The following is a 22,450-nucleotide window of genomic DNA, read 5'->3' on the forward strand; positions in this document are numbered from 1 at the left end:
GGCGTGGTTTACTCACGGCCTCCTCCCCGGCACTTTAGAACGTCCGTTCGCTGTTTCCAAAGCAGAGCTGGAATCCACACGAATCCTGTGCTTGTCCTTCGAAGTCTTTATCCACAGTTTACGGAGTCTTTTGACTATTGTGGTGGCGTTTTAATCCTTGTCTACCATTTAATAGCCACCTCTATCGGGGTTGTGGGTTTTGACGCGCCTCTCTTTGTTTCCAAACAATTCAGCGGAGATCGTAGTTGAATCAGATGAGCTTTATTCACTGATCCACACGGTGCATACAGGAGGACACATTTCTTCGCTTCATAGTAACTCAAAAGTGTATCATTTTCCAAAGTAACAAAAAGAACACGGTCAAAAGACTTTTCCATTTCCCCGTCTATCACCCCCAGCTGTGTCCTATCAACCTACCATATATAGGCATAGCCATGCACGTGATACTGACGCACATATAACAAATAATAAGTGAGCCTTAAATTAATGCATTTTAAACCATAATGTGACTCACAAAAATAGCCGATAATTTACAGTATAATCTAATTTATATTATTATTAAGCCCAACATTCAGACAATAATAACAAAAGGTAAAATGGCTCTAACACTATTTGTTGTGTACATTTGTCAGCATTATTATGCTGTTTTTTATATTGAAGTCCCATTCTTTACATATTTGTATACATTATACAATTCCATATAATCTCTATATTTATATTCTACAGTGGAAGCCACTGTAGAGCAACCCAATGTCCCCTATGGATCAATAACGTTTTTCTGATTCTGATTCTAATTACCTTAGTTATTATCTTACAAAATACTAATTCTTCAACATAGGCCTACCGTGATTCACTGCAGATGTATTAAACCATCCCGGTGCTTGGGTCACGTAATGAACAGTTGGTGGCGCTGGTACCCGGATGAGGAACTGACATGACCAGTTTATATGAAGAAGAAGAAGAAGAAGAAGAAGGCAGCCGTTCCATGGAGACAAGCGACGCCTCAGTGGTCGCTATGCAAAAAGTAGGCACTTTAAGACCAGAAGTTGGCAAAATTATCAACTGTTTTATGTAACCTAATTCATGCGAAATTCTATCATGCTTTGAAATGAGTTATATTAAGCACATGTGTAATTCAAAGTGCATCGTATATAGTTAGCGTAGCAAGCTAACGCTACTCTCTCTAAAGCTCGATGAAACAGCCCAAAACATGGCGGGCTGCTGTTAAAATAAAGTGTTGTTACAGTTAGAGAGGCAGTATTAGAAAGAGCGTCGGTTTAAAGATGTGGAAGCAGGGCGGTCGAAGCTCCGCTCTGGACCGAGCTCAAGCCCTGCTGTCCGCTAAGAGGAGCGGCGGAGGGGCCGTGGGGTCTGCGGGGTCGCTACACTCAGTGAGTCTACATCTCTAAAAGGTTTCAGAGACCTGTGGTGTTAATCCAGGTTATGTTTTAACAGATGCAAAATCTTCTTCTTCTCTCCAGGATGCTGTGGGTGGATCGGTTAAAGCCAGATCCTCTTCCCCCCACACACACGCTTTATTGTCGGATGTCAGCGACCTGTCCTCGGTGAGCTCAGCTCCTGAGCCTGGGGTTGACACCCTGCTGGGCTCTGCTGCTGCATCACATGGAGAGGGTCCTCCTACCCAGGTAAACAACTTCAGAATGTATTTCTAACTGATGCTAGATTGCTCAGGAAGAGAATGCACTGTTTTTTTAAAAGTCCAATTTAGCCATCAGCCTTTCCTCTGCCAGGATCTCAGACCTCAGATTCCTGTGGGTGGAGGAGGGAGCAGGTTCTTGAAGAAGGCTCCTCCACCTGCCATCCACAGCAGCCAGTCTCCTGTCCGCAGTCGCCATATGCAGCAGGTGCCTGAACACAGGTACGTCTGCACTAGGGGTGGAAAGTAAAAGCACTACTACCTCACTGTAAAAGATACTTGGTTACAAGTAAAAGTCCTTCATTACAAATGTTACATAAATTATGTAAGTATAATCAGGAGAATATACTTGATGTATTAAAACTAGGTACTTCATACAGTAAATGTCCAATGTGACTGATAAATCATTACATATCATATCATTAGATACTTTTTACTCATGCATTAACGTAAAAGCAGGATTTTACTTTTGTAGGTTGTTAAGGTGAAGCTAAATTTGGAATATTATCAAACCAACAGTACCTACCTCAAAATGATAACAAAAATAATCAGGAAAGAAGCATAATTTAACAAATCTTCACATTTCAGAAGTAAGAACAATTAAACTATATTTTTACATGAAAAAAAGTGAAAAAAGGTTTTGTAGAGTCGTTATAGTAACTCTCTTTTTATCTTATCTTGATTTGTACAGTAATACGTAACTACGTAATACAACAACTTTAAGTTGTCAGATAAATGTAGTGGAGTAAATCACAATGTTTCCCTCTGAGATGTAGCTGAGTCCAAGTAAAAAGTGTCATGAAAGAAAAACACTTAAGTAAAGTCTAAATACATGCAGTACTTAAGTACATGTACTTGGTGACAGACATTCTGTTCTGTGTTATATACATAGATAAATGATGCTGTTGTTTTCTACCACCCAATCCAATGATTCTGCTCAAAAGATGTCCTGTTCTGATATTTTGCTCTGCTGCTGAAACTCAATTGCTTTTTATTTTCATTCATCCACCAGGAGTGTGTCATCTTCTCAGCGCGGCTCCCAGGCTGCTGCTTTGAGTAAACTGGCTCAAATCGAGAGCCGCGTCCGCAGCCGCATGCAGGTTCAGGATCATGGCCCCGCTGAGAGTGTGGCCTCCAACATGGGAGCAGCGTCTCCGTCCCAGGAGGCCCCTGTGAGACTCTCAGCACAGTCCAACAGTGAGCAGAGCAGGGGGGGGAAACACTTCCTCAAGAATAAAACAGCTGGAGCTGCTGGCAGTCCTGATGTTGGTGTGAGGTCCAGATCTAGAGCTGCTGAGTTTGCAGGTCCTGCAGCAGGTTTGGACAGGAAGCCAGTGAGAGGAGTGAGTCTGGAGAGTGATGAAGAGGACATGAGGAAGCTGCTCGGAGAATCCTTGGATTCAGAAGACCACAGCTTCCTGGCCCCAGTCAGAGCCTCTTCTTTAAGAACTGCAGACAAGGTACTTTCTGCTTGGTGTCCACTCCCTCTATCTACAGCTTTACATGTCCTAGATAAGCATGGTTTGTATTGTAATTTTCAGGGGGTATAATAGCCCAGGGACCACCTTTGCCAAATGACAGGCAGCCAGGGTCCAGTAAATAAACAAACATTACATTCATCAGATAATCAGAATATTCAGGAACATTTAGGAATGAATTGACTTGTTAACGCAAAGAACTTGGAAGCATAATAATTTAAACCTGGCCTAGATGACAGATTAATCACATATTTAATTTATTTTTCCCTTTCCTGTAGTGTGTTATATCGTCTTTGTGCATTAAGTGGATTAACTCCCAAAGTTAATCTCTAAGCGGTTGACCAATCACAACAGAGCCGGCCAGCTAACCAATCAGAGCAGACTGGGCTCTGGTTTCAGACAGAGGGTGAAAAGAGGTGCTGCAGCACAGGCAGTATGAGAAACATAAAGAGCTTTGTGAACATTAAAGCATGGAGACAACAAACAAAATACAAATATGAACCCAACATTTGCAGAATATGTCCTGAAAATGGAGCTGCTGTAAAAGTTTATATAACATTAAATATAACTGAACCTCTGCCATCATGCAATCCTTTAAATATTTGAATAGTTCACACTAGGGCTGCACGATATTGGAAAAAACTGACATTGCGATTTTCCCCCCCCGGTGATATACACTGAACAAAAATATAAATGCAACACTTTTGTTTTTGCTCCCATTTTTCATGAGATGAACTCAAAGATCTAAAACATTTTCTATATACACAAAATAACCATTTCTCTCAAATATTGTTCACAAATCTGAAAAAATCTGTGATAGTGAGCACTTCTCCTTTGCCGAGATAATCCATCCCACCTCACAGGTGTGGCATATCAAGATGCTGATTAGACAGCATGATTATTGCACAGGTGTGCCTTAGGCTGGCCACAATAAAAGGCCACTCTGAAACGTGCATTTTTGCTTTATTGGGGGGGTCTGGGGGGGTCCGAAAACCAGGCAGTATCTGGTGTGAGGGGTAGGGGTAGGGTTAGGGTAATGTTGTGAATCGAGTGGCCCATGGTGGTGGTGGGGTTATGGTATGGGCAGGCGTATGTTATGGACGACGAACACAGGCCACTCGATTCACAACATTACCCTAACCCTACCCCTCACACCAGATACTGCCTGGTTTTCGGACCCCCCCAGACCCCCCCCCAATAAAGCAAAACTGTGCAAAAATTGCACAATGCAATAATCATGCTGTCTAATCAGCATCTTGATATGCCACACCTGTGAGGTGGGATGGATTATCTCGGCAAAGGAGAAGTGCTCACTATCACAGATTTTTTCAGATTTGTGAACAATATTTGAGAGAAATGGTTATTTTGTGTATATAGAAAATGTTTTAGATCTTTGAGTTCATCTCATGAAAAATGGGAGCAAAAACAAAAGTGTTGCGTTTATATTTTTGTTCAGTGTATATTGCGATATGAAAACATACAGGAATTGAAGAATAGACAGTTTTTTTTCCGCAAACCATCCTTTCTTGAACTTTAATGCTATACAATTGGTATTTTTTAACTATATTTAACCGAATGAAGGATTTTAGTCACGGACGTCTGGATCTTAAGTTATCAGAGCAACAAGCTGAGCTAGCTCGGTTAGCAGCACCGAACTGCCCTGGAGAAACACATGAAACTACTTTATTCAGTGCTTTTACCTTTAATCACCGGGTCCGTTTGCTTTGGAGATTTGATTGTGATTGGTGAGTGACATGCAGAGCCTGCATGTCACTCACTCAAGTACCCCTGACATGGTTCCAATGGACAATTTTGGTCATTACTATACGTATTAGCATAACAGATCATGGACAGGCGCACACTTCACGGGGTCTTTAATATTGCAAGTCCTAAAAAAATTAAATAAAAAAAATCGCACGTCCTGCGATGTGAATATCGCGCATGCGCATTTCGCGATTATCGTCACGACACGATATATCGTGCAGCCCTAGTTCATACACATAATCAACGACTACCAGGGAGAGAATGAGAAGCAAATGACAGCTCTTTCAGAGTGAAATACAGATGTACGGGATCCCCACTTCTCATTTGAAACTTCTATTTATCTTTTAATTAACAACTTCTATAGGTTCCTTTGTGCCTTTATACAGCCTCTGGCACCTTATATACAATGATAGGACAATAGATATCATAATTGTGAATCAAATTCAAAAACAGCTCAAACGATTTCTGGTTCATCAAAAACGTATTTGTTTCTCACAAACAAATGTGTTTTTATCATGTGTAACAAACAGAAGTGACACTAATGTACCGACACAGCTTATTCTGTTTAAAACACTTTGATGTTTTCCTCTCTTACAGATGTTGAGCAGAAGCAGTCAGAGGGGCCGCTCCCCTTCTCCCCCCCCATATGTCTCTCCCTCATCCTCCTCCCTCCCAGAACCTCCCTCCCCCGCCTCCCCTCCTCGCCACGGTTCTCCTTTCCGGTTCACCGGTCAGGCTCAGGCCCAGTTCAGCCCCTCCCTGCTCTCCCCCTCCCCCTCTCCTCACAGAGGGGGGAGTCCACCACGCTCCCTCTCCTCCATATCGGGCCGGGGTGAGGTGCTCTCCCTGGAGGAGCTGTTCTCTGAGGACCCCCACCGCGAGATGAGTGCAGTTTCCTCTGAGGGTGAGAGAAGTCCCTTAGTGTTGCAGATACTGAGATCAGGAGTCTGTAGAGCGGGCCGTGATGTTTCTGTAGGCCGAACCAGATGTGAGCATCACAAGGGTTCCCTCCGCAAATAGAAACCAGATTATTCCATTTTGATGTCGGTACATTGCAGAAAATAAGATCACGTTTATCAAATCAAACTTGATTTATTAAGCACTTTTCATACACAAACCAAAAATAACTGATATTTCGAGGCATTTCCAAGATGATAAATAACAAGAAACGCATGACTTTTGTATTTTATACAAACCAGTGGCGAGACGTGACTTTTAAACCTAGGCCCTCTGACCTTTTGAAGCGTAAATGCCATCGCCAGAAGTGAAAAGCTAACGTTAGGCTATAAGGAACTACATCAGCTAAAGGTGTCTAATGTCATGACGTTTTCTCATTTAGCCACTTGTTAGCGACTGCTGTTTTTAGGACATTTACAGGTAGAGTAATTACTGACATATTTTATGTCATCTAATAAAACATGATAATCTGTTAAGTTTCTGTTAACCTTATTTAGTTAAGAAATCATTAACTTCCAGACAAGAGAACCGGACTTGTTAAAATGCTGACTCATTTCTGACTTTTTCCTGCTTAATTGATGTCTAAAGGCTTAGTGTGTGTTTTTGTATATTAATCATGTTTTATTCTTTACTCCTTACCTCATGCATCCTAGATGGACAACAAGGTACATACTGTATAGGCACCATTCTTTAGCTCTGCATTACATTCAATTTCTAGGTTTTGCTTACCAGGTGCATTAAAAAAAGGCTTTTTACAGCGCCACGGCTTCCACAGATGAAATATTTGTATGTATTTATTGTCAAAGCATTTCATATATCCATTGCTATCGGGATGTTAAGAGCATTCAATGGAATATAACAAAAAGTGTTTCTGAAGAGAATTACCTAGCCCACCTTTAAATAAAGTTGATATAATTGTGTATAAACTTCTGGTATGATCTTGTGTTATTGCAGACTTCAAGATCAATGTGATGACATTAGACGACCTTGTCCCTGCTACCCTTGGATTTACTGAGGAAACCCCAGAGAAGAAGGTGGGTAACAACAGAAGGTAACAGAGTACTGTAAAGTAAAGTAACACATTATGTGTTACGTTAAAGAGGACCTATTCTGGTATGTTTTGGGTTTTACCTTTCCTGTAGTGTGTTATATCAGTTTTGGTGCATGTAAATGGTCTAGGGGTCCACTGTAAATGGACATTTACGATAGGGCTGCACGATATTGAAAAAAACTGACATCGCGATTTTTTCCCCCCCCCTGCGGTATATATTGCGTTTTTTTTAACCTGTTAAGCCCCAAAGTCCCGGCGGGTACTTTACTTTTTTTTTTCACGACACTGTGTCTCAGGGGATCTTAATATTTAAGAACCTATTAATGTGTTATACCAGATTAACGGAAATAATCTCAGCTAACTGACGATACAAACAATTTTTACCAAAACAAAACACAAGTCTCATAAGAAGCATCTAAATGACCCCTGAGCGAAAAATGCTAACGCACTTTGGCACAGAACTCAAGATAAAAGTACCCTTATTACTTATCGTAGCTACACATACAATATATCCGATTAAAGCTGAGACTCCACAGATTATGTAGGTATATAGTATCATCACTGAGTGATCCGGACTCGCGACAGGGGAAGCAAATACAGTCATCACAACACGTACCTTCACAGAGCTTCTAGGGAGATCGTCTCACCGTAGCTGTCAATCTGATCAAAAGACGTGTTCAATGGCATTAAAATGAGAAAAAACGCGGCTGAATCGGTTAATCCATAGGTTTTTAACGTCTATGAATGATTGAAAAAAATGATTGAATTTATAATCCATAATTCCATTTGTATGTAAAAATCGGAGAGCAAATGCTAGCTGCTAATGGTAGCCACCACAGCTAGCTGCTGCTTCTGCTAGGCTATGCAGCAGTCTCAGTGAGATATACATATATAAATATCTTTGCGTTTTGGACTAACTTTAAAATATTCCCATGCTTTTGAAGACCTAGGGCGAGATGTTTTCGTTTGGGGGCTTCGTGCGCAATCCTGTGAGGAGGAGGTGGTAGCCGTTTCAGTCTCCATTGTGTTTGAAGTGCGATTGCGAACTGCTTGTTGCTTTGGGTGACCCACGTGTGTGTAGCGACGCGTCGACGCGGAAATATGTCGTCGACGATATTTTGGCGTCGACGATGTAGACGCGTCGCTACAGCACTACTGCACATTAGGGGTGTAACGGTTCACAAACATTTCGGTTCGGTACGTACCTCGGTTTTTTGGTCACGGTTCGGTTCGGTACGTTTTCGGTACAGCAGAATTTTTTTTCACAAAACAAAACGTATATATATTTTTTTATTATTATTATTAAACTGTGAATAATGTATTCACTCAAATAAATACAAAATATAATAAAATAAACATTAAGGTGCAGCATTTCGATGAACTGAAATAATCTGTATTTGAACTTTACTGTACTAGTACTCACAAAACATAAACTATTAGTTTGGGTTTTTTAATTATTATTAAACTGTGAATATTCACTCAAATAAATACAAAATATAATAAAATGAACATTAAGGTGCAGCATTTCGATGAACTGAAATAATCTGTATTTGAACTGTACTGTACTAGTACCTAAGCAGCCAGCTTGACATTAGGACTTGCTTGTCATTGTATTTTCATGTTTTTTTAAAGAAAAATGAACTTGTCCACATTGCTTGCCGAAAGGGCAGATCTGCTGGCACTAAGAATGTCTCCTGCTGTGGAGAACACCCTCTCGCTAGGGACAGAGGTAGCAGATACAGCCAGGTAGCGCTTTGCTAACATTGCAACATAAGGATAGTTGGCGTTTGTAATAGCTTTGGCTCGGTCTGAACTCTCTGCGAGTGGTGGAGGCTTAAATGCTATTGGGAGTTGGGTTTGCACTTCAGTCTTTTTTCTTTTGGTACCGGTGATATTCACGTTCGGGTGATGCCTTTTCAAAAGAGTGTGCAAGTTTGATGTATTGCCAGCCGCGTAACCAATTTTAGTTGAACAATGCCGACAAACAGCTTTGGTTCGGTCCACCTGTCTTTGCCCGTCATCCTTGTACGTAACTGCAAAACCAAAATGTTCCCAAACCGGAGACTTCAATGATGCTGGAGGATTTTCGAGCTCAACTTTATCTGCGTTCGCCATTTCGACAGTTCCTCAAATTACTGACTACATTTGAACGCATCCCTCTGACCAGCTCTCATAGTATGCCTCTCATCCAATTAAATGACTCGCTCGCTCTATGACGCGTTGAACCCAATGTGAGCAAATTACTCTGAACGCTGCGACGCAGCACCTGAGATTACTTCCAAAAAGTTATTCACGTTCTCAATTTTTTACGTTTAACGTTATATTCGTTCGGTACACTTCGGTACACACCTGTACCGAACCGAAGGGCCCGTACCGAATAATTTCGGTACGGGTACGTGTACCGTTACACCCCTACTGCACATACAAGATATCCGATTAAAGCTGAGGTTCCACAGATTATTTAGGTATATAGTATCATCACTGAGTGATCCGAACTCGGACAGGGGAAGCAAACACAGACATCACAACACGTACCTTTACGTAGCTTCTAGGGGAGATGTCTCACCGTAGCTGTCAATCTGATCAAAAGACGTGTTCAATGGCATTAAAACGAGAAAAAACGCGGCTGAATTGGTTAATCCATAGGTTTTTAACGTCTCTGTATACAAAAATTATTTCATTTATAATCCATAATTCCATTTTTATGTAAAAATCGCAGAGCAAAAGTTAGCTGCTAATGGTAGCCACTAGAGTGGCTGCTGCTTCCGGTCTTGGCTATGCGGCAGTCCAGCGCAGTCTAACACACACACATTACCAAATAAGGAGTGAGAGTGACGCGAAGCCAAAACCGGAAGCTGCATACACTCTGGTGGCTACCATTAGCAGCTAACTTTTGTGCTCCGATTTTTACATAAAAATGGAATTATGGATTATAAACAATTGCTTCAAAGCCACATATACATTATCAACCTATGGATCAACCGATTTAGCCGCATTTTTTCTCGTTTTAATGCCATTGAACACGTCTTTTGATCAGATTGACAGCTACGGTGAGACGATCTCCCCTAGAAGCTCCGTAAAAGGTACGTGTTGTGATGTCTGTGTTTGCTTCCCCTGTTGTGAGATCGGATCGCTTAGATACTATACTTAAATCATCTGTGGAGTCTCAGCTTTAATCGGATATATTGTATGTGCAGTTTCGATAAGTAATAAGGGTATCTTTATTTTGAATTCTGTGCTAAAGTGCATTAGCATTTAAAAAAAAAAAAAGAATAAAACCGCACGTCCCTGCGGTGTGAATATCGCGCATGCGCATATCGCGGTTATCGCCATGACACGGTATATCGTTCAGCCCTAATTTACGACACATCTCTAAGCGGTTGACCAATCACAAAAGAGCTAGCCAGCTAACGAATCAGAGGAGACTGGTCTCTGATTTCAGACAGAGGGTGAAAAGAGGTGCTGCAGCACAGGCAGTATGAGAAGAATAAAGAGCTTTTTGAACATTAAAGGTCCCATGTCATGGCAACAAGTCCTCCAACTCATACGACCAAAGATGTCGTTTGTTCAAGCGCTTAATACGTCCTTAAATTACGTTTTAAAGTTTTCGCCCTCTAGTGCTCCCGTTGAATGCAAACGTTACAGATGGTCGTTTATTCACAAATAACCCTCTCTGTAAAATCCTAAATTGTAGGATAGTTTGGCCATTAAAACGCTTTTTGATTAGATTTCTAGCGAGAAGTGGATATTGTACTTTTAGAATCCACGTCCAGTCGATGTGTAGGATCTATAGTTTGATAGATATTACGAAGATGATTTGAGGTATGCGGCAGCCTCCATGTAAAGTTACGGGTTGAAAACAGTATTTCCGGTCTCGACGTTTTCATAATAAAACCAATGATCAAATGATTTAACAGTGATATCTGCACAGGGTTGGGTTGTAACGGAATACATGTAACGGCGTTACGTAATCAGAATACACAAATCAAGTAACTGTATTCAGCTCGCGTTACATTTGAAAAACGAGTAATCTGATTACAGTTACTTTCGTAAACCTGAAGTGAATACATTTTGGATTACTTATTGGAATCATTGGTGGAAAGATTTCCTCACAACATTTAATATTCATTACTAAAGGTACAGCCGAATCATCACAGCGCACAAAACCTATTACCGCCGCAGATGGACCAAAAAAGGGAGCGTTTGGAAAAAAAGGGGGCGAGTCCGCTCAGTGAAATGATAACAACGAAACATGGAGGAACAGAAGTCTGCGTTTAAATCGCGTGTGTGTGTGTGTGTAGAGGTGTGTGTGGTTAAAACACATCAGCCACACCGCTCTTTAGCCTTTCTAATGATTCTGAAGGTAAACACAGTGAAGGCAGTGCGTGAAAGGCGGTGCGTGAAAGGCGGTGCGTGAAAGGCGGTGTGTGAAAGGCACTGCGCGGCGCGCTCCTCTTCTCAGAGGCTGAGTTAACCCTCCCGCTGCCTCCTGGTGCTGCAGAGATTTCATGAAGTGAAGGAGGTTTTCCTTCTATAAAACAGCTGTGGGCAGCAGATACTGTGAGAGTCACGGACATGAATTCATAGATCAAGGCAGACTGGTGCACACACTCTCCTGTTTTGCCAATCCGGTGCTTAAACAAATATAGCTCCACACCCCTGGCCGTAATGTCCTTAAAATGAAGTCCGAGTTTGACATTTTAATTCATGTCCTGCCAACACTGGCAGGACAGAAGGTGACACGCCCGTTCTAAGCCGTGTCCCTCACTCCTCACATCCCAAGCTGCATCCCCAAAGAGTTTATTATGTTGTTACATCGTTTCAGATGTGATGTTTCAGTTGTGCTCTTGATAAGCCATTAAAACAGTAAAACACGTTCAGTTTCCTTTTGCTTTTTGTGTCTCCTGTTCACCAAAACATACTCATCTGTGATGGAAAAAGAAAGTCATCCAAAAGTAATCTAAAAGTAATCTGATTACGTTTTTAAGACACGTAACTGTAACTGTATTCGGATTACTTTCAGAGCCATGCATTCAGTAATCAGTAACTGATTACATTTACAAAGTAACCCTCCCAACCCTGTATCTGCAGTACTCATCAACTAAAAAACATCAGTTTATCCTTTATCATTTATTGGTTTAAATTGTGTAAAATGCTTTTGTGTTTTTCCCATAGGTTTTTCTCTTTCAATTCAGAGACACCTTTCTTTTTTCAGAGGTTTTGATAGGCTAAAACATTGATTGTTTTAGCCGCAATGCATGTCGGGATATGTTGTTTATCCGATATGAAATCGGAAAAACATTTTTTTTTAAATAAAATAATACTTTATTCCGAGTGTGCTTGCTTTTCTCTTTGGAAGTCATCATATAACGGCATTGTAATACACGGTTCGGCTGCATTAAATATTACATATCTGCCGTAGATATTTATTTATAGAGCCCTGATCAGAAGACCATTTGACAAACTGTAAGAACTGCCGCCAAAACTGAATACGTGACGTGGATCATAAATATATTAGCAATTAAACAACATCTTCCATTTCTTTTCACACAATAGGTCTCCTTGCAGTATCAACACTAATTTGGCTGACTTTTATATTTGATCCAATTGGTAGATAGTCTGTATTTACACCATAATGGTGCACAGCTGATAGAAAGGGATTTTTTTGTAGTTTTTAAAGATATTATTTACTACCTTTCCAACTCCTCAAGCAGTTGACTGTTACAGGTCTATACAGGTTCATGGTACAATGCATAAGCTTCAAATCGAGAGACTGAAACTGTATTTTCCTTTACCGTTCTGTTTTAATTTCACAATAAAGTTAATAGTCATATTATGTTTGATATTATTATGTTTTATTAACTACACCACTGGTTTTTTAACCCGCGCCGCCTAGTGGTTAAAGCACGTTATTGAATTTTATTGTTGAATACGTTTTATTTGATGAAAACATTTAAATATTAAGAGTAGCCTACGTACAAAATTGAAAATATCAAGAAGATACTGTAGTGATCTCTACAATAAAACAGCTAGTGCAGGACCTCCAAAGATATTAACAGGAGGATGTGCAAAACAGACAAACTAATAAGGCTTTATTTAAACATGAAAGATTACTTTAAATTAAGGTCTTCTTTTTTACATTACATTACATTACATTGCATTTAGCTGACGCTTTTATCCAAAGCGACTTACAATAAGTACATTATCTTTTGAATAAGAAAAAAACGTTGGGGTTATCCACATATAAATAATAAAGTCTGATAAAGTACTTAATGTCTAATATATTGCATAGTTTATTTTGGCACTAGACAATCACCTTCCCTGAATTTGAGTCAGGTGTAACTAAAGTCTGATTCAAGGGTTGTATATATTTCACATCATAAATCAGAATCTGCAAGGTAACTAAAATAAATGAATTGTAGTGGAGTAGAACAAAGTAGTACATGCTGCTGTAACAAAAACATTTCCCAACTTGGGATCAATAAAGTATATCTTATCTTATCTTAAGATGATCGATGGCTACTGCTATATTTGCAAAATGTGCCTGGACCATGGATGTATGGGCTGGACCCGTCCAATTCCAGTTTTGGAAAGTCTGTCGTGGTTCCATTCCATTTTAAAGAGCTGTTGACGCTCAGCGTAACCTTGTCGCACTGCCACTCCAACATCCAATCACAGGGCTTGATGACTAATCACGGGGTTTGTAACATAGATATATATAAACACTAGATGACTCACCCGCGCTGCTGGCCAATGGAGACCGACGTTGCCACATGGCGGCCATCTTGCCAAAGGCAGCTCGCTCATTCATAACATGTCTATGGTGCACTATTGAAATAACCGTAGATTGCTCCATTTTCAACCAATTTTCAAACGGTTTGGTTCGTTATAAACATCAGTAGATGTAGTTATGATACTGCATACTTATAATTATAATCATTAACTTTTTTTTTTCAACATGTCTTGTTGTCTCCTGTATCATAGCCATGATAATAACGTTTATAATAAACCAAACCGTTTGTAAATCAGTCAAGATTTCAGCGAGTTAAGAGTATTTTTGTGCAGATCACTCACCTTACAACAGCTGTAGCAGTAGTTGTTGACTGTGGCAAGATGGCCACCGGTGAGCTACGCTGGCGACTCCCCCTTGAGCCTAGTGTTTATATATATATCTATGGTTTGTAAAGCAAGGCGGATGTTGTAGTCCCAAACGATAGCTGGGGATTCTGGATAGTGTAGTGTCTTCGGAAACTGTAATGTCTAAACTCCTAAACTCCTAAAAAACTATTTGTTTCTCTGAATCAAAGGTTAAAAACACAAAAGCATTGTACACAATTTAAACCAATCAATATTGTGTAATTAACGATAAGGATAAAGTGATGTTTTTTAGTGCATGAGTAGAGCAGATATCACTGTGTAATCATTTGACAGTGAGGGGAATATATCCGGTTTTATTATGAAAACTTCGAGACCGGAAAAACTGTTTTCACCCACGCTAACTTTACATGGAAGCTGCATACACGTTATCCTGACGAGACCTCAGATCATCTTCGTAAATATCTATCAAACTATAGATCCTACACATCCACTGGACGTGGATTCTAAAAGTACAATATACACTTCTCGCTAGAAATCTAATCAAAAAGCATTTTAATGGCCAAACTATTCTACAATTTAGGATTTTCCAGAGAGGGTTATTTGTGAATAAACGAATAAATGGGAGCATGTTGTTTCTTACACAACCACTAGAGGTGCTACACTTTAAAACGTGGCTATGGGTCGTAATCTAAGGTGCTTAAACAATCGACCTATTTGGTCGTTTTTTGTAGGAGGACAGGCTGTGTCATGGCCATTTCTACTGATCATAATTCCTTTGTTGAGGTCTACTAGAATAGATTTATATTGTGCAATTTTCCAAACTCACATTGGTTTCTCATACAGCATCTCTGTAAAGTATGTGTATTCACCGGTATTCACTCTCTGTCCTAAACGGCTTGTTGGAGCTCCTGCCCCCCCCCCCCTCCCTGTGAGCCCAGTGTGCTCTGATTGGTCGGGACGTTGCGAGGCTCGTTGCTGCGATCTGCTGCGAGGAGCGGACAGGCTTCCGGGTCGGCGATACAGCGAGAACAAGCTAAACTCATCCTGAGCACACACAGCCGAAGTAAAAACAATAAGTGTGGCTTGATATTGAGTAAGAAAAAGGTTTATAACGCTGTGAGAATGGGTCTGCGGAGAGCATTTCTCCACCATCCCAACGTAGAAGTCCAAAAAACGTTTACCCATTTAAACAGTCGTGGTAGATACCTTGTTTGTTTTAAACATCATAAATACACAAACAACAATGAATACTTACAGGCTGTGTACCCGCTGGTCCAAACAAAGTAGGAACAGCATCGTTCTTCAGTGCCCTACGCTGTGCATATCCGGCATGAATCGCTGAAAGGTTTGGGAAGCTTTGTTTCGTGAAAGGCTGGCAGAGGGTGCGGCCATAGCTCTGGGCGTGGCTACTGGGTATCCCTAAGTAGCGATACCCAGGAAGAAAATGAGAAATCTCCAACGAGGCATTTTGGGGAGGTATTTTCTGTGTTAGAGCTTTACTCTCTACAGGGTGTACTTTGAGGGTTTTTGACTCTGCAGACCGTTTACATGCAGAAAAACCTTCATAACACACAAGGGGACGGGTGATAACCGGAAAAGCATGACATGGGACCTTTAAAGCATGGAGACATGTCACAGTAGAGGCACAGAATACAATTAGGAAGGAAAACAGTTAGTAGGAAATTAGCCGTTCTTAACTTCTTATGCATCGACTAGTTGGTAAACTGTGTAAAGAATGATAGTAAAACGTTGCTTATTATATTGGGATCTCGTGGATCCCCTGAAGGCCTCCTCAGGCTGATGTGTTTTCTTTCTCCCTGCAGTCTAAACAGAGAGAAGTCAAACACAGCTCCGCTGATCCTGGATCCTCTAACAGACATCAACAACGACCACCATTCAAAGAGAAGGAGAAGAAAGAGGAGGAGGAGGACTATCAGAGTGACTTTGAGAGTGTGAGCAGGACAGATCACAGCCAGGTTTCAGAGCACCTGCAGGGAGACGCAGAGGAAGAGGAGGATGGGTCGGTGATCAGAGAGGAGGCTTCGGATTCAGATTTGTCCCGTGGGAGGACAGGAGCAGATTACTCCAGCTCTTTCTCAGACACAAGGCGCTCCTGCAGCTCACAGACATCTGATGGCACTGGCAGTCAGAGACGCAGTAGCCGATCCTCCGAGTCACACAGCAGCCGAAACTCCTCCCACCAGGGGAGGAGGGGGGCTTCAACCAGGAAGGTTCTGAGAGAGGTGGCCGTACAGACTCAGCCTGATCCTCTGGCTCACACAGGTTAGTCTTTTACGGTTCAATATTTAAGATGTGGTAGGGTGACTTATCGTCACTACCAGTTCTTCACAGTGATGCAAATTAGTCGCTTTTCGGCGCCTCCCGCTTTTTTAACGCTGATTTGGGTGACTTGTGTAATTCGTGGAGAACCGAAGAGTTTTCGTTTGGTGGGGGGGGGGGGGGGGGGTCCGGACGGACAACTTCTCACTTCAAAAAAGAAGAAGAAATCTAGATCGCAAAATAATTCAACAAGCGAGTGCTTTTCTACAACCAGGTGGAAGAGAGCTCTCTCCTGAGAGGCTCAAATAACCTCAGCTCAGTGAGGTTAGGGCACACCTTGATATGATCATTATAGTTATTAATGAGACATTAGAGACTAAATTAAAAACAGGTATAAAATACTATATGACAGTAACAAAAAAGTTGTTAAAAATAACAAGAATAGAGTTTAAAAGGAGTGTGATTTGTAAAATATCCAAAAAGAAGAATCTGCTTACAGTTCTGTTTCATATGGGTGTTGAGATGTATCCATAGATCTCCTAATGTTGCTCTCAAAGTGCACCAGATTGATGCTTTTAACTTCAATATTTAAAAACAAATATTCCCGGGGGAGCATGCCCCCGGACCCCCCTGGAGGAGGTTAGGTCCCCCCCCCCACTTAAATCATGTTCACATGGATAGGAAACTAATTTGCACACATCTTGTGTCCATATCTTTCTGTTTTGGTGGTCATACCACAACCGTGCACGTGCATGCGTGAGTCATGGTGAGATATCTGGATTCAGAGGTTGCTTTTTCTTTGCACAGCATGAAAGAAAGGTGAAATGAATGGGCTGTGATTTTAGTTTTTTTAAGCAGAGGTTGAGTTCAATAATTTGTACGACCCTCGGAGGATGTTGTAAAAATGTAAAGGAAAAAGCTTCCCCACCCCTGCTGTAAATAATAATAAAAACCCTTGATTTTTAACTTAACATCTCTGTCTCCTATTGATCTGAGCATATTCTAAAGAATAGCAGTTAATTGAAGCATTATAGCACAGGCCTTTGTCAGATGGTATATTACGCAGTTTCTTTTCTGCTTCGAATAGTTCTCTCTTTTTTCACCATACCTGTGTTTGCCTCCCTGACAGGAGCACTGAAGTGCTCTAAGACTGGTTCATTGTTTTCTCTCCTGTGTTTGTGATTTAAAAACTGTTGATCTTCAATAAAAGTTCTTCAATTTAATTTGTTTAATCTGTGCAACAGGTGGAAAAAATAGTTTTTCTAAGTTGACATCTGTGAAAAATGGTGCATGGAGATATTAAAACTAACCCGTAAAACATGAATACTTCACTTCACCCTCTTCGGCCAAAATGAGTATTACAACAGCAAACACAAAATAAAACAAAAAAAGAAATCAATCTGTTTAAAAACCTGATCAAAAAAAGTAGCTTTCAAATTAATCCAGTTAGAAAATAAAATGTTTCACTTGTTATTGAGTCAAACGCACAGGAGAGAAAGCCATTTGAATCAGAGATAGAAAATGGGTCACCAGATGTTTCTCGGTCATTCATTTTGCAATAAAATGAAAATAATCTTTTTATAATTTCTTGTCTCTGGCTCTCGGTTGGTAGGTTGGGCTGCTTTGGGTCCTGCAGTGGGTCTGTCATACATGGACCCCTCCCCAGTGGTGGCTCATACTCTCAGTGCAGAAATGGTGGAAGGTAAGACCCGATCCAACATAATACAAAAAACACAACAAGACCACTCATAGAATAATTTCCAGATGTGACATCCAGGCTCCGACTTTTGTCATGTTGAGAGAAAGAGGAACGCTGTGACCTGCACATAGACACAGATGGTTACTATGATAAAGCCTTAAGGATGAGGGCGGTGCAACATGTCATACTCAGAGCTCTGTGGTAGGGTCACTGAAACTTGGTGCGGTTACGCCATCTACAGGTGAGGAGCTGATACATTCTGCAGGGTAACTGTGAGTTGATGAGAGTTTAATCGTCTCAATCTTTGATCTATAGTCTAATCCAGCGGTGTCCAAACTACTGCGGCTGATGGTCCATTTTGAATTGTCCCTCAGCAAATTCTGAAAGTATAATGGAATTGGAATATGGCCCACACCTGAAACACGTGCTTTTCTTATATTGTACTTCTTAAATATATATGTCCATATATTACACAGTAGTATTCAAGTGGCAATATGCCCACTTTTCAAATAAATTCAGTCAATTAAAGTCAAAAACTTGTTCTAACAAATCTTAGTTAAAAATGTAATTGCATAACAAGCTTGAAATACACCCTTCAATAAATGAAACCCTATGGAAAGTTGTGATGTAGGCTGTTTATTAAGTACATTCAATTATCAAGAATAATGTACCACATTTGATTGATTTTGCCAACTGATAAGTTAACTTATGAGGCAATATACCTCACCTCTAGGGAGTGGCCCAGCCCTATAAAGAAATATTGGAGGGCAGGCTGTAAGGTGTAGAACATCAGGTATAGCTCAGCTGAGGAGAGACAACTATAATGTTATCTCATTAAAAATGCAATAAAGCGAGTAAAGCATGTTGTCAGTCACGAGCTAAGAGAAGCTGCTTTATGGGATCACACCAGCCCACTCTCTCCTCTCAAGCTTAAAGAATGCCTTTGTGCTTCAGTGGTTTTATAAATCTTCTGAACTGACTGACTGACTGATAAAGTGACTCGGTCACAGTCTCCCTTACAGATGAATAGGCAGTGTCGTGGCTTCCTTTCTTGTCTTTCCATCAAGCCTTAAACAGACCGTTCTAACTCGTTTCTTTCCTTTAAATGACTCACAGTTTGAAGAGTTGCTTGGCCTCCGATGGTTTAAATGATGTTGCGATGTGTTTGCTCAAAATAAAATAACAAACTTTTGCACATGCAACAAAGAAAATAGGACTTTACAATATTCAAAAGAAATAAGCAAAACTCAAATAAACTAATAAACAACTTTACAAACCACGCCTGCTAAATGTTTCTGAAATAAAATCATGCAATGCTACACTAAACTGATTTCTGCGTCTTACTGAATATTTCATTGTTAATGTGTGTGTCCCCTCTCAGCTCTGAGCACCTTCAACCCAGCTGTGTTTGTGCTGAATGAAATGCTGAAGCAGCAGCTGGCCATGATGCAGAGTTTCATCGATAGCAGCCGACACCTCCACTGCAGCCTGCTGCAGAGCCTGGGCCCCCCCGACTACAGATACACCACGCTGGAGGACACCAAGGAGGTGAGATACACACACACACACACACACACACACACACACACACACACACACACACACACACACACACACACACACACACACACACACACACACACACATACTGGTGTATAGTTGAATAATCCTGATGGTTAGATTGACTTGTTTCAACAAAGTAAATGCATGTTGCTAGCTCAGCGCAGTACTATGGGCACACAGCGTTCCCGCATTTCCTCTGTGATGTAGCTGATCTGATATTCATTGCATGGGAAAATCTGTCATTATTATTCCAACACGGAATGTTCTTTTTCAATGTATTTCAATGCCTTTGAATGTCTACTCATATTTTATGATATCACCCTAAAATAACATATACATATTTGTTTGGAGGCATGCAAGAAAAACAACATATATTTTTTTTTTATATATTTGGGAAATGATTACATCCCTTTTTTACAATAATGTTTCCTTTTAAGTTGCTCTGGCTTTATTGGAAAGGTTTGGATCACCCAATGCAGTAACAATCCTAAGTAGCCAGCCACCACTTAAATCAAACTCTACAAATGATATATTATAAATACAAGTGTAGCCTAATCCTTATCTGCAACTGTGCAGAAAATACCACAAAATAAATACATGCAAAAAAAGAAGCGATTGAGAACTGGAATATCAGTGTTGTGAATGAAGCTTCAACATTTCCGATACATCCTAAATATGAGATAATGAACAGAAAACATAATCTTTTTTTAATTTGTATTGCATTTTTAGTTCCAAATTGCATTAAAAGAATCAATTCTTCATCCCTCCACTCCACAGTCCGTCCGTCAGCACAGAGGCCACAGACTGAGGCTGAAGGCACAGAGCACCAGCAGGAGGTGACCGTCCATCTGCTGCTGCCGACCGTCCTGGATTACTCTTTGTATACATAATTAAAACATATTTTTCTAATATGGGAAGGATGTAGAGTATTTGTTGTTTATCAGTCAGAGAACATGCCAAGAAGAATGTAATGCTTTTGTAAAATCACATCATACAGTTTTAAATGTGTCAATCATCATGCAATGTGTGGCCTCTGTGTATGAATGAAGCAGTTTTGTAAATTATTTTTATTTTTTATATTAAAAAGAGATGACAACGTCCCTGATGGTTATTCAGCGTAAATCATCAATTCTGCCACTTTTCGCTTTAAGAAGAAATAATGATTTAACAGTGTTTCACTTATAGGACCTTCATTCTGTTGTGCTTTTGGGGTTTCCTTTTTCTTCAGTGTCTTATATAGGTTTATGTCAGTGGTCTGTAAAGGCTCGATTCCCTTTGTCCGCACGCCTGAAACGCCTATATTGGACTCCTTTGTGTTCTTCCGTAACATAGTGACATCAACACTTGCGCTTTTATTGGCTAGCTCTCAAACACGTGATAGGTGCTGCAGCACAGGCAGTTTGAGAAAAATAAAGAGCTCAAAATACAAATATGAACCTGAAAATGGGCATAATAGGGCCCCTTTAAGATAAATCCCCAAAGAAGAACTGAAGCATTTAAATGATACAACACAGAACATTATTAAAGGTGGGGTAGGTAATTTTGGAGAAACCAGCTCGAGTGTGCTAGAATTAGAAAATACACAGCCGGAACAAATCTGCCACTTCCTCACAGAGCCCCTCCTCCAACACACACGAACGCGCACATGACCAACGAGGGCACGAGATAAGTTTGTGCACAGATGGAAGGCTGACAGGCAGGTAGGTCCTCCAATTACTTTAGCCGGGCCGGCTAAAATGATTGGTCGCGCTTTTTACAGTACTACGGCTTCCACAGATGACATTTTTTTATGGATTTTTTGTCAAAGCCCTTCAGATATTCATTGCTATCGGGATGTTAAGAGCATTCCATGGAATATAACAAAAAGTGTATCTTGAGCCGGTTTCTCAATCTTACCTACCCCACCTTTAACTGGAGCTCCAACAAGCTGTTTAGTACAGAGAGTGAATACACATACTATACAGAGATGCTGTATGAGAAACCAATGTGAGTTTGGGAAATTGAACAATATACATCTATTCTAGTAGACCTCAACAATGGAATTATGATCAGTAGAAATGGCCATGACATGGGACCTTTAACGTGACTCCAGACCTTCATAATATCTGTGGTACTCTAAAGTTAGAGAAGGTGTTCATATCAGTGGCGAACCGTGTCTATCACAACTGGACCTTCTGTAGACACCAGTGGCGAGCCGTCAGGGCCCTCTAGGCCCTCTGTGAGGGCATAAGATATTCTAAAAAATAATTTTTGAAAACATTACAAAAAAAAAACATTTTTTTTTAAAATATTATTTTTTTGTTGTTACATTTTTCATTAGTTTTACCAAAATAACTTGATTTAATTGTATTTAAAATAATATTTCCAAAAAAATAAATCCTTCGAATCTGCCTGTTCAGTTTCTGTTGGAATGTGAAGGGTTAAATGCCGTCTCTGCGAGTTATGTGAAGACGGGAGAGCTTGTTGGTCCCTCTACATTCACAGAGGGCCCGCTATAGTAACTCAATGAGAGAGTAATGTCAAATGACAGTACAATTGACCAATCATATCTTCCCTCGAAATGGGCGGGCTTTATTTTCGCGGACTTTATGACAGGTTCCGCCCGCTGTGAGGTCTATGCATGGATGTATAATAAGTATGTAGGATGTATAATGGTCTATGCAAGTGGTGCAGTGACGCGTCCTAAAACCCGGAAGTAAGCTTCGCTCGGATTCCCTCGACAGAAAGCAATGGGATTTCTCCATAGGATTTTGGAAAATAGCTCGAAATAAGGTCTGTGGAAAACGAACCTGTTAGATAAATGCACGTTGTGTTCAGCCGGATAATATCCACATGTCTACCCTACTTTTATTATTTTTGAATCATAAATCTAATCGATAGATAAGATTTATGATTAGCATAAA

General features: G+C 40.5%; 1 protein-coding gene across 6 annotated transcripts; it reads left to right on the forward strand.

Moving 5' to 3' along the window:
• The first annotated feature begins 648 nt into the window (after window positions 1-648).
• cunh19orf44 (chromosome unknown C19orf44 homolog) lies at window positions 649-20,647 on the forward strand. Of its 6 annotated transcripts, none has more exons than XM_034215994.1 (11): window positions 649-1,024; window positions 1,482-1,646; window positions 1,752-1,879; window positions 2,670-3,117; window positions 5,497-5,803; window positions 6,510-6,521; window positions 6,811-6,890; window positions 15,829-16,288; window positions 17,883-17,987; window positions 19,366-19,532; window positions 20,325-20,647. In XM_034215994.1, the coding sequence occupies exons 1-11, from the start codon at window positions 935-937 to the stop codon at window positions 20,385-20,387; spliced, it is 2,025 nt and encodes a 674-aa protein (XP_034071885.1). In that variant the 5' UTR covers window positions 649-934; the 3' UTR covers window positions 20,388-20,647. The 6 variants fall into 6 exon arrangements, with proteins under 6 accessions (XP_034071885.1, XP_034071882.1, XP_034071886.1 ...); XM_034215991.1 differs by having other exon boundaries at window positions 836-1,391; XM_034215993.1 differs by having other exon boundaries at window positions 857-1,391; window positions 17,898-17,987.
• Window positions 20,648-22,450: the final 1,803 nt, after the last annotated feature.

Source organism: Gymnodraco acuticeps, unplaced genomic scaffold (assembly GCF_902827175.1).
Source record: "Gymnodraco acuticeps unplaced genomic scaffold, fGymAcu1.1, whole genome shotgun sequence".
Lineage (NCBI taxonomy): Eukaryota > Metazoa > Chordata > Actinopteri > Perciformes > Bathydraconidae > Gymnodraco > Gymnodraco acuticeps.

Excerpts from the sequence above, each read along its gene's own strand:
- cunh19orf44 (XM_034215991.1), top strand. The coding sequence starts at position 1,284 with ATGTGGAAGCAGGGCGGTCGAAGCTCCGCTCTGGACCGAGCTCAAGCC. Across the intron at positions 1,880-2,669 it reads CAGCAGGTGCCTGAACACAG|GAGTGTGTCATCTTCTCAGC; the intron begins GTACGTCTGCAC and ends TTCATCCACCAG. Across the intron at positions 3,118-5,496 it reads CTTTAAGAACTGCAGACAAG|ATGTTGAGCAGAAGCAGTCA; the intron begins GTACTTTCTGCT and ends CCTCTCTTACAG.